This window comes from Microcebus murinus, chromosome 9 (genome assembly GCF_040939455.1).
Source record: "Microcebus murinus isolate Inina chromosome 9, M.murinus_Inina_mat1.0, whole genome shotgun sequence".
Taxonomy (NCBI): domain Eukaryota; kingdom Metazoa; phylum Chordata; class Mammalia; order Primates; family Cheirogaleidae; genus Microcebus; species Microcebus murinus.
The window spans coordinates 79,280,752-79,301,056 of record NC_134112.1 but is presented as its reverse complement, the minus strand read 5'-3'; the positions used below and the strand labels follow the sequence as shown (position 1 = coordinate 79,301,056).

Here is a 20,305-nt window from a genome sequence, read left to right as displayed (position 1 = left end):
AGCCACCAGACCAATATACAGTGTTTAAGATGGGAGGCTAATAGAGGTTCTTTATTTTTCTTCTTTATGCACTTTTATTTTCCACATTTCTACTATGACAGTGTATTACTTTTGTAATTAGAGAAAATAAAATATATTTTTAAAAGGTAAATCCTGAGCCAAGTCATAGGGTCTGCAATAACCATAACATATTGAGTGAGTGGGTTGGGGGAGCATTAAAAGTCCTATCTGCTTTTGGGAGGTAGGATTTGTGATGGCAAAATTTGAATTCTATGGGGACAGAATGTCTTTAATATGTTTTAAAGAGAGAAACTTTAGTTTTATGCATTATTTTGAATCAAAATTTGTCTCTCTTGTGTAGGATCTGGTAATTATGTAGAAAATGTAAGTAATTCAATTTAATCAAACAGCCTTTTCTTTGTTTAGGGACTTAGGGATATCTATGAAATAAATTGATCTTCTGAAAATCTTTCTTTTAAACTGGTTGTTTTGCCTGAAGATACACTCTCAATCTTATTTGCCACTCACCTTAGGTTTTTCAGTGTTTTAGAAACCCTAGGGCATTGCGTGGTAATTTTAACACCTGAAGGGGACACCTGGCACCTGCCTGAAGCACTTTCCATTTCATGCCTGCCACAAAGGAGTGAAGTTATTGTGAGCTGAACTAGAGCTCTTCAGCAGTTGATTTACAAGTGACTCCTGATGTGTCCTTAGGCAGCTAAGAGCCTTCAGTTCTTACTACTGCATTTGAATTACAGAAGAAGATAGAGAGCAGGTGATCTTCAGCAAAGGACCCTTATCTTTTAATTTTCTCTGCCCTTTGTAAATAGATAAGGCCAAAGCTCAAATTAGTTCATTAGTCCAATACACCCCTCTCTACCTTGACAAAGCCTTTTTAGAATCCACATAGCAGAACCTTCGGTGTGAAATTCTCTTCTGAGCTTTTTTTTGTTTTTTAAAGAAAAATGTTACAGATAAATAAACAAACACATAGTACCCTCCAAAGCTAAAAAACTCTAATAATTTTTATAAATATAAATTTATAAGCTTTATTATCTTTTGCTTTAACCAAAAATATCTAGTCCTCTTGCTTGGGAATTTTATTACAAGTGGATGCTTGAAATTCACAAGCAATATGAATTATTATAGATCAGAAAAATGCTTAATTTGTTATAGAAACAAATGTTCCTTTATTTAGTACATTTCAACATGAGTATTGACATTTGTTAATATTTGTTTATACTTACTAGCCATTGTTTCAGCAAAAGTTTATATTATTTTACAATATTCTTTAACTCCTGCTTCACTACTCTCTTTAAAGAATAACTTGTGCACAAACACACACATAATCTCTGTTTACAATTTATTTTAGGAGACAAGTCAATCATTGGGTCTAACGGCTATAAGTTAAACAGCAGTTTGGAGAAGCAAAAGGTTAACCTGAGCTGGAAGAATCAAAGACAATTTCACAGAGGAGGAGGAAGGATAGAAGTTAAAGGCAGAGGTTTTGTGCCAAGTAGACCCGATTTTAAATTACTATTTACTACCATAATTTGGCGATCTGGGGTAGATTATTTGGCTTTTTGAGTCTTGGTTCCTTTATTTGTAAGAGAGGAGTAATAATAATTTAGGATTAAAGAGATACTGTTTGTGAAGTGCTCTTACCATTTTTATTATTTGTGTCCACCCTCTTTCCTTTCACTTCTCTGACCTTATTTTCCATAATTGATTCTTTTAACCATGGTATCAGAGTAAGAGGAGAACTAAAAACTTTTCCTTTTGGTGAGATTTGCTGAATGGCTCTAAGTCTAAGAATAGTAAAAGTGTGGTGATACAGTTAACCAGGACTGAGAATGAAGGAAAAATGGCCCAGGTTGACATTTGGTATCTTCCTTAGTGCAGAATTTCCAGGTCTCCTCAGTAGCTCAGGTAACAAGATATTCCATACTGTTTTGGAAAATTGGTTTATTGGTAATTGTTCAGACACACCCTTATGCTATCTTCAAGTGATCCCAGAGAGTATAAGGAGGGAGCAGTAAGAAACAAGAGGACATGCCCTAGAATCCAAAAACTTAGAGCTGAAGGGGCTCTGATAGATCATCTTGTTCAATTCTTTAATTTTTATTGAGATGATGTAAAGAAATGCCAGAGAGATCATAATTTGCCCAAGGTAACAAAATTAGTTAGTCATAGTGTTAGAACTAGGATGTCTAACTTCTCAGGTTACTGCATAAGGTACTCTACTCCTAAGTGGCTTAAATTTTTACAATGTTACAAATAAATGATCAACCACATTATTGTTACATGATGATTCTAAACATTTGGATTTTATATTCTTTAAATAATTCAACACATTTATATAATACCATATTAGAGGATGTAATAAATACTTCAGAATATTAAAAATTGGGCCCCTAGTTGGGGTGTTGACACAGTTTGGGAGATATCACTAATTGAACCTTCTTCTTCACCTGCTTTTCCAAAATTGGAAACAAAATGGTATTGTTCCTGATACCAATTTTCTACTACCTAGCATCAAACCCTGACCTTTAAAACCATATTTAATCAGGTGGTTAGAATCTGTCCACTGGGCATCTAAAATAAATTTTCTCTAATTCCTTCATTTTCATTTCTATTGTTTCATCCTACTCCTACTCTCTGCGTGACCTGCCTCCCATCCTGTCTCTACCTTTAACCTATGTTTGCTTCAATTCACTTTCTATATCATGCTCCACCATAATTTTAAATATTGATGATGGCTCTCTGTTTCAAGTGAAAAATATTCAGTATTTAAATGTGGTATTTATGATGTTCTATGATATAATCTAGGCTGTTAAATTGGGGGAAAATCATTAAACATTAACTGATTTCTGATTTAAGGTGCCACCTTACCTGAGGCTTGAAAGCATCTAGACAAAACATGAAGAGTGTGAACAGAGTGAAGAGCTGAGTGAAGACCTGTGGTTTGTCAGAAAGGACTTTTGTGCTTAAAAAAACAAAAACAAACAAACAAACCAAAAAACCCTGCAGTTTGGAGACCTCATGTAATATTCAAGGACCTAAGAGTGGAGCAGAGTGAGGTGGGAGGTACCAGCAGAAGAGATTGGAGAGTTGGGGAACCCCCTCACAGAGGTCCCTTTCTCAGTTGAAGGCCCAGGAATGTGTCCAAGGCCACTTGCCTTCTAAGTTGCCCAGCTAGGACCTGAATCCAGGTCTACCTGACTGTTCCATTCTTTCTCCCATAGCCAGCTGCTTCCATTAGTTGGTTTGACTTTCTACTTTATCTCAGGGCCTATGTTTTCATTTCTTTTCAATGTAAGAGGTGCACACTTTTCATGTCTGTATTCTAGTGCTCAGGAGATATTTCTATACAATTGAACATGCTCATGTTTTTTCCTATGTTCCCCTAATTTATCCTGGAACCCAAATCAACTTAAATTTAGTAAAAGATGACCTATAGTTGTCAACTTCATAGCAATTACTCTTTAGTGTGTAGTGCAGTTCTTGGTGTAGTTCCCACTGATTTAAAAGTCACTGCACTATGCAGTTATAACATATTGTGAAAAACACAATGTAGAGCATGACAGTCCTGTTCCTGGTTATCAGTAGGGAGGCATATGGTGCTCTTGTGGAATTCAGAATGATTTTTACATCTGGCCCTATATGCATAAATGTATTTATTCATACCAGGTTCATAAATTCTCTTCTACCTTCTTGCCATTCTCTCTACAGCAACTCTAAGAAAATGACTTAATTACTTAAACTAGTTGCTGCATACTCAAGAAAAACTTCAGGGAGAAACTAAAAAAATACTTTTTTTTTTTTCAGGTTCCTCTTAAGTCCCCCAAAGGAAGAAAAAATTGTAAAGTTATCCTCCTTGTAGATTATTAGTTTTGATTATGATCCTTAATCTGCATGCTATGTTCTTTCTTTTCTTTTTATTTCAGCATATTATGGGAGTACAAATTTTAAGGTTTCAAATGATGAAACCTTGCCCCCCTCCCCCCACAAGTCTGAGCTTCAAGTGTGACCATCCCCCAGACGGTGCACATCTCACTCATTATGTTTGTGTCTACCCGCTCCCTCCTTCCCCCTCCCACCTGCTCAATACCCAATTAGTGTAATTCCTATGTGTGCACTTAGGTGCAAGTAGATCTGCCATTTGACCCAGCAATCCCATTACTGGGCATCTACCCAAAAGATCAAATGACACTGTACAACAAAGACTCCTGCACTCGAATGTTTATAGAAGCACAATTCACAATTGCAAAGTGGTGGAAACAACCCAAGTGCCCATCAATCCATGAGTGGATTAATAAAATGTGGTATATGTATACCATGGAGTACTATTCACACATTATTGTTGCAGAGCTTTGCTTTCAAGAGTACTATTCAGCTCTAAGAAACAATGGTGATATAGCACATCTTGTATTTTCCTGGATAGAGCTGGAACCCATACTACTAAGTGAAGTATCCCAAGAATGGAAAAACAAGCACCACATATACTCACCAGCAAATTGGTATTAACTGATCAGCACCTGAAAATACTTCTTAATCTGCACATTTAGAGTGTGAGATTATTTATACCCCAAGCTAAGGAGATCATAAAAAAGGCAACCAACTGGGTGTTTGGTTTTTTGGGAATAAAACAACTGATATGACTTCCATTTATTGTTGTCCTGAATTGACCAACTGTTTATTGGATCATCACTATATTAATATTGGAAAGTTTGTATACCTAATATCAGGAAAACAAAAACAACCCTCTGACATTTCAATCTAGAAAATGGAACTCTATCCCGGGAAACTCTTGAAAGCAAAGCTCTGCAACAATAATGTGTCAGTCAAATAATTTAAAATTCCTATCAGGCTCATCTTAGGAAATCACATTGTAATATACACAACGTTTTGCAAACTTAAGCCAGTTTGCCTTTTTTACTAATAAAGAACAAAACCTAAGGTGATACACTATGGTGTGCAAAAGACCTTAACTGAAGTCCATGTGGTATTTCTTGGACCAATAAGAATTTTCTGTGTTTTCCAGGAACAAGAGATACAGTCAGAAGTTTTAGATTTCATTAATGAAAATGTAAAGCAATCTTGCTATAAAATTTATGAGGCTGACTCCATCTCCCACAGTGCAAACACTTTGCTATATGTTGTTAATTTTAAGCTATACACTAAAACACATCGCAACTTTACAATCAATATTTTAAATAGATAGCTGACATACAGCCTTTGATAATATTTAGTACTTTATAGCAATACGTTAACACTAACTTTAGAAACTATAGCATAATTAAATTTTACAGCCAATTAGGTTGATGAGTCACCATCAGCTTCCTAAACTCCTATTTTAGATGAATGAAAGAATCAGATATAGGAAGTGAGAAGCAAGCTCTAGCTGCTGTAAACTCTTAAGTGTCATCATGAAGTTGAAGTGTTAAGGAACAGAAAAATGTATTGTCTAAACATCATGAAAAGAACTGATTTATTTTTAAACTGAGAAATGATAATAGTGTTTGAGCTTTTATTTTGTCACTACATGCTTATATTGATTTATGGGAAAATCTTACAGTGCCCATTGAATCACATGTGATGCCAGTCACTAGATAGACTTCTGAAATTTTACTTTAAAAGAAAAAATGTACAAAGTGGGATATATTTAATCTTCACTCAAAAGAATTGTTCATAACTAGTAAAGAAAATAAACAGTTTAAATAGTAAAAATATAAATAATCTATTATATATGAAGTTCAATTTTTTTTTAAGAAAAGCCAAAGAAGAGTATGTCTATTAAGTTGGGGCATCTCTATTACAATTTATCAGGAAAATATTTTATATAAATATATCCAATTATTGAATGTTGAAGAATATCTTTACAGATTAGGAGGTTACAGAAGCATTAAAATAAAATCATAATATATTAAATCCAGAACATTTTGGGATAGATTAAATTTAAAAATATAAAATATTTACACATGTCTAGCTCATACATTTAGTCCATGGGTTGTGAAAAATTTCCAAATTCCTTAATGCTCTCATGGACATTGCTTCCCTTGAAACCATTTGGCTTAGGGATCTTCTGCCAAATATATGTCCATCGTCCACCCTTTACCCTGTAGTAATGGAAACATGGAAATCCCCCCTTTCCTTTAAAGCCCATAAAATAAAATAAAATCAGATAAACCAACAGTAATATTTAAAGAAGAGGTGTGCATGCACGCTTATGTACGTGTGTGTTTCTACAGCAGAGGGATTTAGAGAGCAGCAATACGAACAACTTACCCTGCAATGTTAGATATCCATGTTTTAAAAACTCTGTTGTTTTTCACCCTTGGGCTCAAGTCTTTCCTGTGTTGATTCACCCTCTTTTCTCTCCATTCTTTGTCTCTTCTTTTTCTACTCCTTTCCTATTTTCTGCTTCCACTCTCCCAGGAGGAAGAAGAAAACATTTCATTCCTTATACTTTATTTACAAATCTCTCGTGTTTTTTTGGCTTCTACTCTTAATGTCAGCCCTAGGGCTCCCTGTGCATCTAAGAACATGGTAGAAGCTTTGAAATTTATAGATATTGGGAATTATATGTTCTTCGATTCTTCATCTGATGGGAAAAAGAGAAGGATGTGGTTAAGTTTTCTTCTAGGTGTGCATAAAAGAATTATTCTTTTCTTGATACTTCAATGCCATAAAATTCTCTAAACAGTAGATTATACTGATATTTTTAATTTTTTAATTTTTAATTATTATGTGTGCATAATAGTTGCATATATTATGGGTACATGAGATGTTTTGATACAGGCATACAAAGTGTATTAATCAAATCAGGGTAATCGGGGTATCTGTCACCTCAAGCATTTATTGTTTTTAGTGTTAGGAACATTCCAATTCCATTCTCTTGGTTACTTTAAAGTATACCCTAACTTATTGTTGACTATAACAAACTGAATTCAACAACACATTAAAAAGATTATACTGGTATTTTTAAGAATTGTTGTATTGGAGAAAAAGTGGTTTCCAAAATCTGGTTCACAGACCAAGCTGGTTGTTATCAGAATTCCTTGGGGAGTTTTTGAAATGACAGATTCTTCATGTTCCCAAATCAGGAGATTCTGACTAAGCAAGTCTAGGGTAGTCCTGAGGGATCTTACTCAAGTAGATGATCACGTGTGGGGACAACTGCTTTGGGCACCATAGCCTTCATTTTCAGTCATTAAGTTCAGCGACACAAAACAAATGAAACACAGAGATAGCCATCTAGACCTAGGGACTGATCCTAACAGTAGTTATTTCAGTCTTTTATCACTAAATTCCCTTGTCACTTACCTCTTCTTTCAAGCAACCATCCCGGTTTGCTCATGACTCTCCAGGCTTTGCTCCCATGTCCTGAGAGCCCCCTCAGTCCTGGACTAACCAGAGGAGTTGGTCACCAGATAAGAGTCTATAAAGAAAAACAAATGGAAATTCTTTAGTTGCTATAACCATTCTTCAATATTTATGAACTGTACTTTGTGGTTAAAACTATGGGAGAGAAATTTTAGGCAGAAACTGACAGCGGTGTTTATACAGGTAACTTGATGAGGTTTTGGGCACAAGCAAGGTGATCCTAGGACTGAGGAAACATAAGTGTAATAGAAAGACATGGAGAGGGTTTTGTCCCCATATCTTCATGGATTTAGCTTAGGTCATGCAGGTAAGGTAGGTTGAAGGAGACAATATACCTTTTGGCACCTGGAAGATGCTTTTTGTGAGAACTAATCTCTTTGTGCTTCCAAAGCTGCAAAACCCTAAATAGGAAGTTTTAAAGAAACTTATAATGAAATAATTTCCTTATAATGATATAACTTCCTTCAATGATAGCTTTGTTTTAGATATGTTATGTTTTGCATGGAAGCAGACTAAATATAGATATAATAGGCAATTAAAAATGTGGGCCTGGCAATTACATGACAACAAAGGCTCAGAAAACTAATTTTCCAAAAATTGAGCTTACAAAATCAATTAAATTGATTTCTATAAATTTATAGAAATTTAATCCAATATTTTGGACTCTATAACCAATATTTTAGATTATAATTTATATTTCTAGACTATAGAGATAGTAATAGTTGATGACATTGAGAATGAATAGATTGTGAGATTGGGGGAAAAGAGACTCATCCTTAGAAAATGGAAAGTTGAGACATGAGAAAAATCAGGAAAGCCATGCCAAAGGGGAGGAGCAGAATTCAGCACCATGACAGACTGCAGAGACTAGAACACCAACCAATAGTATCTAAAAGAACGGAGTGTCACAAGTTATTGAGACCAGAGAAAACATTGTCTGGTGATTGGCTGAATAAAAATGAATATATTGATCACTACCTTTATCTAGATAAGAAGATCTGGTTTTATCATGCTATAAATACCCAAATTTAAAACAACCATTTATTTAAATTTAACTCTCTAAATGTAGAGGTTATATACATTGGTGTTAAGAAAATACATTGTTGAATTTAAAGATGATTTATTAAAGGTAACTAATATCCACGAGAAAACTTAAAATACTTCCTTTTGAGCTATCCCAGTGTCACTGGTTGTGTAAGGTTTGGAAGTGAGGGGATGTGGAAATGATAGGAGATCCTTCTTCATTCCCTTGATGTCCTTTAATTATTTCTTGTGTGACCAACATTCTTAACATCCACTACATTGTTCCAAGGACTGAGAGAATATTGGGCTTGCAGTTTGAGAACTAAGAATGCTTCCCAAATCTGCCCCGTGTGCCCCATGTGATTATAATCTCCATGAGTTATACAGTTTCTTCATCTTCAAAATGAGGTTATTGGATGATAGCTGATCTCTAATTTGTCTTCCATTTTTAAGTTCTCAGTTCCTATTACATATTAAATTATAAACACTAACATAAAGGTAATCTCCAATGCCATCATTCCGAATGACATTCATTTTGAGATCTATGTCTTTTTAATAGATAATTTAAATAAAAAATTGTGTTCAAAAGAAAATAAATTGAATGATTCTTTTAAAGATAGCCAGGGCCACTGAAGGGAATATTGTCATATAATAGTTACAAAAAGATTCACAAATAGAGCACATTCAAAACAAGAACAGATTTGAGGGGTGGGACTGGAGGTGAAAGACCTTACTTTGGGTCACTAATTAAATTATGCTCCTGGAACTGAGATAGATGGAAAGAATAACATTCTACACATTTTATTTAAAAGATTACGCCACTCCCAAAATATTATGTAATTACTAGAATGTACATTATAATAGGACTCAATAAGGTAGGTATAAAGATAATGACAATATACTTATTTTATTTACTTTATGTCTTCTCATTGCTAATGAAATAGTTTCTACTCCTTCCAAATAAAAAATTCAATACCCAGTTTAAAAGCCTGACTCAGTAAGTACAGGACTAAAGTAATCAGAAGTAAAAGAAAATAATTGTGTCTCATTAAGTATACCTCAAATGATGAAAATCTTAGCTCTAATGGCATATTTTAATGAAATCTAACATCAATTGATGATTTTCTTTTTTCTTTTACAGGGCTGGAGAGAATTGCTCGAGATTCATCTTATGAGCAGGAAGGAAAGGTCCAATTTGTAATTGATGCAGTATATTCCATGGCGTATGCCCTGCACAATATGCACAAAGATCTCTGCCCTGGATACATTGGCCTTTGTCCACGAATGAGTACCATTGATGGGAAAGAGCTCCTTGGTTATATTCGGGCTGTAAATTTTAATGGTAAGTTACAACTTTTTTTTTTGTCTCTAAACACTTTAGAAGTGACAGGGTGTGTTTTTTCCCCTCTATATATAGAAGATACTCAGGCAGAGTAGAAAGCAAGCACAGGATTAGAAGCAATTCTCCTTTTTAATCAGAAGTGTGAGTTTTTCCACCTGCTTTTAAATCTCAAACATATTTTTTGTGCTACCATTAATCTGCTCCTGAAAGAAGCAAAAGTTAAAAATAAGCCTCTGTCAATCAAAATGTTCTACTTAAATATCACTATTTCAGAAATAACGTAGAAGACTTATTTGACACCATTGACAACAGACTAGATTTCTTTGAAATTGTGTGTGTGTATGTGTGCTGTTCTTAGAGAAGAGATTATAGATTTGTTTTCAAACTGATTTTAAGCTTTTTAAACAGTAAGTTGACTCGAAGAAAATGGATGGAGTTGCTACATATTTATACTTAAGAGTGTTAAGTTTCTGCATCATCTTCTCTTTCCATGTATTTTTCTCAATGATTTAGTCAATTGGAAGCAAAGAGCTGCATACAATGCAGTGTAGATGGGATTTTCCTACTGTAAAAGCGGAAATGTTGCTTCTGTGACTGTCACAAGAAACTGATATAGAATATGCTGGATTCATGGTATTCAGTTGAGAATAGCTGAACTGCCTGTCTGAAGTGATGAAATTATTGAATGCTGCTGTTCTTTCATGAAAGTTGTAATGGTTGCTGCCCATGACTTTGACCATTATTTTCAAATGAAATGATAGAATGCTCTGAGCTGTCTAATTCTTTTGGTTTGGCTGTAATCCACAAAATGGACATGCCTCCAAGCCACACACAGCACTGCACTGTCTATCATAATACACTCCAGTGACCTCAGCTGCCAGCCTTTCTCAAAAAAGCACAAGGTCATCTTCAATTTAGAATTCAAGTGGAAACTTCTTTTTTCTTGCTTTTCTCAGGCAGTATAAGACAGAATTTGGTTTACATTCAACATGCTGTATCCTTGTCTCCAGGAGAATTTTTGTAAAACATTACATAACATTAATCCTTTTGTTAAAAATATGAACACTAAGGGGACTTTACAAATAATTTTCATGCCGTTATCAAGTTGAACAAAAGAGCGTTACAATATAAGGTTATTTACTCTAATGTGAGGTTGAGGAATGCTTCCCTTGTCCCATATTGTTCGTTAGGAGATGGGAAGAAAAAGGCAAAATTTCTCCAGAACTGAAGCTCATCTCCAGAAGACAGGAAAAGCTTCTAAAGAAGCACTGGATGAAAGCATTTTAAAGGCAAATTACTAATTTCTCTTTTATCTTAATCATAGATCAAAACCTGACCCGTCTGTGGTGACTTCAATTATTATATCATACTGTAGTAATAATGATGCTATTAAAGACTATTAAAGAATGTCCTAATGTAATGGCTCTTAAGATGATTTGCCTCTAGACTCCAATGATTTCTGACTTCTTTTGTCCACTTTTTATAGGTTTTTTTCTCCTTTCTACATTATCAGACTGTTGTTTCTGTCACTGTGCTTTTCTTTAGGACAGGTGCTAATGATACATTACTGGTGAAAATAGACAATACAGTCATGGGATTTAGAATTTCCTGGAGAACTTAGATATTAATCAAATAGTCATATAAAAGTATAATTATGTAATCTGCAACAAGTGCAGAAAAGAGATGTATCCTAGACTTAGAGTTTATGATAGGAAACACTTCCCTAATCTAGGGAGGAAGGGGCAGATGACATCTGAAGGCACTGGGTGTCTAAGATAAGGGTGAGGCAACAGGCAGGGCCAAATAGACCATATAAGGTCATATAGGCCATTTTTAAAGTTCGTTCTTCATTATGAAAGCAACTGGAACATATTGAAGCATAGTAGAACTATGTCTGATAGTAACACAAGACTAAGTATACCCCGAATGAAGGTTGTGGAAAATAAATGGATTTTAATGTGCAAACTTAAAAGAGAATCTCTCTGAGCTATTTGGAAATCTCCAAATTTTACTGGGTTTGAGATTTCTCTGTGTTCCAGTAGTTGATGATACAGGGTAAGAGACCTGAACATAAGCAAATTACCAGAGAATATACAATTCTATTTATTTTTGGCAACTTTCAGGATATTTGTCAATTTTTTATTTCATTATTGGCTTATCTATTAGTGTTCATTCATTATTAATACCTTTCCTGTTTAGGATAAAAAGACACATAGAGTTATCTCAATATAAATGTACCATCACAACTATTAAAGGAGGAAGAAATAAATATGGTAACCAGATAAAGGACTAAATCAAGCTTTGAGCTTATTAAGCAGTCAAAATATAAAGATACCTACAATGGAATTCATAATTTTCATTATGATGGAAACAAGCCTACCTATTTTTCAGGAGAGAATGAATTTTCTTGGAAATTATTTCCCAAAGAAAGGTTTCATATGGGATATAGACAGCCAAATGAGCAGCGCTATTTAAAAAAAAAAATACAGCAAAAGCAGAAGCCTTTTCTGGTTGTTTTGCATATGTACCCACAATCAAAGTTAAGAAATGCAACACTTGTTACACTGACGAATATTTCATTAAAGGAGTTTTCAAGGAGGAGGATACTAATCTTCCTTGATCAAGATTTATGACTCTTTTGAGCTCTGATGATATGAGGATGTACCACACTCTCTGAAGAATACATGAAGAGTATTCTCCTTTATACACTGCTTTTAAAATTCTACCTTCAGAAACATTCTACTCAGACATCTAACATTTCAATCAGTTAAAATAAGAATTGTTGGGTTGGAGGAATTGACTTAGTCCTGGCCAATCCACCTCTTCTAATCCTACTTTAGGTACCTTGAAGGGTCCCAGTGGCTTTGTGAAGCATACTTCCAATCCACAGACATATATTATTGCTCTTGGGGATTTAATAGAAACTATAAGTAGTCTGGAGTTTGTGTTCTCTGTTGGGAGCCTGGCAAACAACTATTTTATGTTGTTAATTGCATCCCAGTTGAGGGAGTTGTGTTGGTGATGGACAGTGTTCTCACCTAGTGGGACAACCAACCCTTTTCCAAAGGACTGGAAGTTCAAGGGGTCCCTTGGACAAACCAAAGTTTTCTCAGGACCAGTTTTAAATCTCCTGAAGAACCTAGGTGTGCTTGACTAGACTTAGAGCTGCTTGTTCTACATGACAACAAAAAATATTATATAGTGGAAGGTTTTTCGCATAGCTTTCACCAGTTGTCAAAGAATGAGCTTTATGAGGCAACTGCCAATTGTGGCCTTCCAGTGTGGCCTTCCAGATTTTCTGTCGAGATCAGTGAGCTACAGAGTGGACTCTCAAGTAATGAAAAAAAATTGACCCATTGGATGGAATTATTTAGAAATGTCTATTTAGATATTGAATAGTGGCTGCCCCAATGAGTACTTTTTGTATAAATAAAATTATTGCTAAATTGGTTCTTTTTGACCTCAATAAGATATCAGGACATATGACTTTTTGTGGTCCCTTTTAGTTTGAGTTAATAAAACTATATCATCAGTGTGGAGGAAAACTTTTCCAGTTTATAGTAGCAGGAAGTGAAGCAGCAAAGCAACTGGATTCTGCACAGACCATTGGTATAAAATTAAAGGGAATTATGTTTAAAATTTAATCTTGCTGAGATTGTAACCAGGTATGTGGTATTCCTACTTATGCAATTGTTTAAAGATACTTGGTTTAAAAGATCATGCTTATTCCACTGTATCATTTAATTGACAAAGTAAAGTACATATTAGAATTTGAATGATAAACAATTAGTATGATAAACAATAAGCTACAATGGTGGTTTAATTGAATTTAATCACTCAAACTATTTTTCTTAATCATTGGAAAAATTTACCTGAACTATCTTCTGCATCTGTATTTTAAGCATGTTCTGAATCATAATGTATCCAGTAATCACAATGAATTACTAATGTTTTCCCTTACAAGTTTTCTCAACCTTTCCTTTCTACTTGGGAAGCCAGAGGGAAACAAAGACTTTCCTTTTGGGGTTACTTTATTTTTATTTGAACAAAATGCTATTTCTATATTTTTTTGAAATCGTAAGATTTATCAAAAGAAAACCATAAAGAAAAGTTGTTCAAATATTTCAGGAACTTAAGCAACTATGTCAATTCCTTACTCCAGACTGGTCTATAGGCAATAAAATATTAATACTGTACATCTTGTAATAGAATCAAAGATTTTTTGTTGCTATGAGAACCTTATTTATTGTAAAGAGACAGTATTGGCTAGAATTTCAGAGATAGCTCCCTACTGCTTTTCCCTGTAGTTGAGCTCATGTCATTGCAGATCAAGCATAATGGTATATCAATTGGATCAGTTGATTATGTGTAACCAACTTAAGAAACCACCTTAAGCTTGCTTAATTAAGCTAAAAGGAAGAATTATGAACATACATCAGGAAACCCTATGGCACAATATAAACGAATCTAAGAAAAGAACTGGTTCTAAGAAAGAAAAACCTGTCAGAAAGCCTTACATCACTCTCTCTGTCTGCTTCATCTGATTCTCTTTATATTGGTTTTCTCTACTTTTAGCTCCACAGGGTATCAGAAGGTCTGCATTTATAGATTTATAGAATTAGACTATTCTTGTTCAGGACACCTGCTAAGAATAAGAATATATATATAAGAATAATATATATATATAAGAATATATATATATACATATATATATATATATATACGTATATATATATATTTTTTTTTTTCCCCCCTTGGAAGCTTGAATCTCACTAGCCAAACTTAAGTTGTTTGTCAAACCTGTTCCAAATTATCAGTGTCCAGGAGGAAGTAGTATAAACTTGGTTACTTGGTTGTCCTTGGTTGTCATGAGTCACTGCCTGTGGATGAAAGGGATATTTAGAAAGTTTCTATAAGTGACTTATGGGGAAAGTTTAAAGAATAGGCAGAGAGGTGGAAACCTGAGAGAGAAGTGATGCCTGGGTCTCTGAATCTCATTGCTTCTTTAGGTAGGTGAGTTTTTTGTTAGGCTAAAGGAGACATAATTATGAATCATGTAACATAGAATCCTTTTTGTTTACTTTGTTTTATTTTTTTAATTTAAAAAAAAATTCCAAGTTATAAGCATTTTTTGTTACATGGATGGGTTGTATCATGCTGAAGTCAAGGCTTTCCGTGTACCTGTCACCAGAACATTGTACATTGTACCTGATTGGTAGATTTTTATCCTTAATCCTGCTCATATCTATCTCCTTCAAAAAAATAAAATAAAAGAATCACATAGAGTCTGTGAAAAGAATCAACTTTGGAATTAGATAATGTGAGCCCGGTTGAATTCCCTGACACCAAGAGGGATGAAGTAGCTTCCCTAAACTTAGCAATGAGTAGATCACTAAAATATTTTAGTGATCAATAGTCTAAAGAATATAGAAACATTTGCCAGATCATAGAGACTGGTATAGAGATGGAATTTTACCAGCATTTTCTTTTCTTTCAAAATCTTATTGATTTCAAGGACTTAATGCAAAATTTCCAAAGACACAATTACGAGAGAGTCTCTGAACACTATAGTCTGATTTTGATACAAATTTTTTGCATAAAATACCTTTAATCTACATATGGACACTCCATTTGAACATACTGGACTATAATCATCATAGATATATGAATATTCTCGTGTTTGTAAAACAGTGATAGGAGTCTCCTGCATATCTTTTCAGTCATGGTGATAAAGTCAAGTTAAACACTTTTAAAGAAGCAGTCAAATTTTAGATCATGGCAGAATGGACAATTCAGTGCATTTCCCATATGGAAATGCCAATCATCAATCCTGCTTATACATCACGTTCCACATTTTTGAAATGGAACTATTGTTTTTAACTTACAAAGAAAGCATGACAATTTTAGTCTCAGGTGTTTTCTGTTCACCATTCCACAGTTTTCTCATAAAGTCTGAGAGCAAGAAATCATGAAGAGAGTGTACAAGGAACTTAGTAGTTAATATGTATGCAGAAAGAGGTGACATTCTAGTTTAGAGTATTAGAATTTTCTTTCTACACTGACATAATTCAAGAGGGGGACAGATAATTTTGATATGGTATGTTACTTGTTAATTGTTCTGAATAATCTTAATGCTCACTAAGTTTTAATAAAACTTATTCTACTTTATTAGTTTTCACAGTCTACTGAAATCGAGAAAAAAATACCTTTAATCTAAAAGACATAGTTATAACTTAAATTAGGAAATGTACTACAATCATGCCAATAGGTCAAATAAGATAATGCTAAACATTTCATAGGGTAATGTAAAGCCATTTGATTGAAATATAACTTTCATTTCTGTTATGAGTACAAAAAATCTAGAAATGGAATAAATGTTTAACATGATAAAGTGCATCTTTTTTTAGTCTATAACCAATAATACATTTATAGTTATTCCTATCAAAGAGATGGATTAGACCTACTACCACTGTTAATAATATTCTATAAATTTTAACCAATGTGATAAAACATGAAGCAAAAACAAAAAAAAATCACTATTAAAAAGGAAAAAATAGCTTTACAATTATTTCCAGACGATTTGATATCAAAATAAAGGTACTTATTTTAGAAAGATGATCAAATGTAAAATTAATATTAAAACATTAAGAGCTTTCCTATGTAGTAGGAAGAAATCAATAACTATATAATGGAAATGGAACTTGGTTTCCTTTACAAAAAAAATTTAAAATATCTTGGAATAAATTGAACCAAAAAGTATGAAAGACCTATATGAAGACAAATTTATTGAGAGACATACAACACATTTGAAAAAATGGAAAGACAGTCATTCCTTATTTATGGATAAAAGAGCTACTTAAAGGAAAAAATGTTAAACATTTCTAAGTAAGTTTGTATTCAGGCTTAGTTTTATTCCAATAGAAACAAGAAGACAATATTTCTGGAATATTAAATAATATTTTATATTTAACTTATGAAAGTAAAAATAAAATAATTTTGAAGAAAAGATTATTCCTATTAAACATTTAACATTTAAGCATACTTTTTTATTTTAAAATATTATAGGGGTACAAATGTTTCTGGTTAGATTGACTGCTTTTGTAATACTTGAGTCAGGGCTATAAATGACCCCATCATCCAGATAGTAATGTTCATTGTATCTGTTAGGTAGGCTTTTGTCCCTCCCCATCTCCTCTCTCCCCCCTGCTTGATTTTCACTGGATTTTATTTCCCTCTGTGCACATGTGTGCTCATTGGTTAATTCCAATTTGATAGTGAGTCTATGTGGTGTTTGTTTTTCCATTCTTCAGATACTTTACTTAGGATAATGTTCTTCACTTCCATCCAAATTGTTGCAAAAGGCATTAATTCATCCTTTTTTATGGATGAGTAGAATTCCATGGTATACATACATATACCACATTTTGTTAATCCACTCATTAATTGATGGACACTTGGTTTGATTCCACATCTTTGCAATTGTGAACTGTGCTGCAATAAACATTTGAGTGCAGGTGTCTTTTTGATAAAATGACTTTTTTTTCCTTTGGGTAGATATCCAGTAGTGGGATTGCTGGATCAAATGGTAGGTCTACTTTTAGTTCTTTGAGGAATCTCCATATTGTTTTCCACAGATGTTGTACTAATTTTCAGTCCCATCAAAAGCGTATAATCATTCTTTGCTCTCTGTATCCATGCCAGCATCTATTGTTTTTGGACTTTTTAATAAAAGTCATTCTAACTGGGGATAGGTAGTACCTCATTTTGGTTTTAATTTGCATTCCTTTAGCTGGGCGTGGTGGCTCATGCCTGCACTCCTAGCACTCTGGGAGGCCAAGGTGGGTGGATTGTTTGAGCTCAGGAATTCGAGACCAGCCTGAGCAAGAGTGAGACACCATCTCTACTAAAAAAATAGAAAGAAATTAGCTGGGCAACTAAAAATATAGAAAATATTAGCTGGGCATGGTGGTGCATGACTGTAGTCCCAGCTACTCAAGAGGCTGAGGCAGAAGGATTGCTTGAGCCTAGGAGTTTGAGTTTACTGTGAGCTAGGCTGACACCATGGCACTGTAGCCCTGGCTCTGTCCCAAAACAAAAACAAAAATAAAAACAAACTATGTATTCCCATGATGATTAGTGACATTGAGCATTTTTCATGTTTATTGACCATATATCTAACTTATTTTGAGAAGTTTCTGTGCATGTCTTTTCCCCATTATTTAATGGAGTTGTTTGCTTTTTTCTTGCTGGTGCTTGAGTTCTTTGTAGATTCTGGTTATAAGCCGTTTGTCAGATGTATAGCTTGTGAATATTTCCTCCCATTCTGTTGATTGTCTGTTTCCTCTGTTGATTATTTACTTAGCTGTGCAGAAGCCTTTTAATTTAATTAAGTTCAATTTATTTATTTTTATGGTTGCTGTAATTGCCATTGGGGTCTTAGTCATAAAGTCTTTGCCTTGGATGATATCTAGAAGAGTTTTTCCGACATTTTCTTCTAGAATTCGTATGGTTTCATGCCTTACATTTAAGTCTTTTATCCATCTTGAATTAATTTTTGTGCATGGTGAGAAATATAGATCCTACTTAATTCTTCTGCATGTGGCTATCCAATTTTCCTAGCACCGTATATCGAATAGGGTTTCTTTTCCCCAGTGTATATTGTCTGCTTTGTCAAAGATCAGTTGGCTGTATGTGGATAGTTGTATATATGGGTTCTCTGTTCTCTTCCATTGGTCTATGTCTCTATTTTTGTGCCAATAGGATGCTGTTTTTGTCACTATAGCCTTATAGTAGTTTGAAGTCTGATAATGTGATACTTCCAGATTTGTTCTTTGTGCTTAGGATTGCTTTGTCTATTCCAGCTCATTTGTGGCTCAAATGAAATGGAGAATCATTTTTTCTAGATCTGTGAAATATGACATTGGTATTTTGATGGGAATTTCATTTTATATGTAAATCACTTTAGGCAGTATGGACATTTCAACAACATTGACTCTATCAATCCATGAGCATGGTATGTTTTTCCATTTGTTTATGTCATCTTCAATTTCTTTCCTCAGTGTTCCATAGTTCTCCTTGTAGGGATCTTTCACCTCCTTGGTTAAATATTATATATTCCTAGGTATTGTATTTTCTTTGTAGCTATTGTGAATGGTATTCTTTCTTTGATTTGACTCTCAGCTTGACTGTTATTGGTATATAGGAATTCTACTGATTTGTGTACATTGATTTTGTAACCTGAGACTTTGCTGAATTTGTTTATCAATTCCAGGAGTCTCTTGGTGGAGTCTTCGGGGTTTTCTAGATATAAGATCATACCTTCAGAAAAAGTGATAGTTTGATCTCTTCTTTCCCAGTTTGGATACCCTTAATTTCTTTCTCTTGCCTGAATCCTCTAGCTAGGACTTCCAGTACTATGTTGAATAGAAGTGGTGACAGTGGACACCCTTATATTGTTCCAGTTCTTAGTGGGAATGCTTTCAATTTTTCCCCATTCATTATCATATTGGCTCTGGGTTTTGATAAAGAATATGGCTTTTATAATTTGGGGACATGTTCCTTGTATGCCTAGTTTGTTGAGGGTTTTTATCATGAACGAGTGCTGAATTTTGTTGAATGCTTTTTCTGTTTCTGTTGAGATGATCATATGGTCTTTGTTTTTGTTTATGTTTATGTTGCAAATCACATTTATTGATTTCCATTATGTTGAACCATCCCTGTATTCCTGGGATGAAACCCACTTGGTTATGGTGGATCATTTTATTTATTTATTTATTTTTGATGTGCTGTTGAATTCAGTTTGCTAGTATTTGTTGAGGATTTTTACACTATATTCATAAAGAATACTGATATTTAGTTTTCTGTTTTGTTTCCTTTTCTGGCTTTGGTGTAAAGGTTATACTGGCTTTGTAGAATAAGTTGGGGAGGGATACAATAAATTGGGAAGGATATCCTCCTTCTTGATTTTATGGAATATTTTCTGCAGTGTGGGTACTAGCTCTTCATTGAGATAATGTGTTATGTTTGTTTTTTATAGAGAAAGGGTCTCATTGTTTCAACCAGGCTGGAGTCCAATGGCTTGATCATAGCTCACTGTAACCTTCAACTCCAGGACTCAAGCAATCCTGCTGCCTGAAGCTCCAGGATAACTAGGGCTACAGCTGTACCACCTCACCTGGCTAATTTTTTAAACCATTGTTTGTAGAGATTAGGTCTTGCTGGGTTGGCCAGGCTAGTCCTGAATTCAGTTCATATCCTCAAGCAATCTTTTTGCCTCTGCCTCCCTAAGCGTTGAGATTATGGTTGTGAACCACCATGCCTGGCCTACATCTAAGCATAATCTTAATCTATAATAATCATTCCAGTATGGAACAAGTACTAGAATATGCATGTGGTAAATGAAACCAGATAGAAATAGAAATATCTAATGATGATACATTAATAAATAATTTTACATATGTGAACTTAGATCTACATATATATGAATTTATCATATGATAAAGGTGTCTATAGAACTCAGTGAGAAAGGACGTTTTACCAGTTGATTACCAATTT

At 34.1% G+C, this 20,305-nt stretch overlaps 1 protein-coding gene across 2 annotated transcripts in view; it reads left to right on the top strand.

The window, feature by feature from the left end:
- Positions 1–20,305, top strand: part of GRM8 (glutamate metabotropic receptor 8) — a 728,319-nt gene that overhangs the window by 448,571 nt on the left and 259,443 nt on the right. For both annotated transcript variants that reach the window (XM_012789100.3, XM_012789103.3), the window contains exon 7: positions 9,551–9,751. In XM_012789100.3, the coding sequence (XP_012644554.1) occupies positions 9,551–9,751 (201 nt within the window). The remainder of the gene's footprint in view (positions 1–9,550; positions 9,752–20,305) is intronic.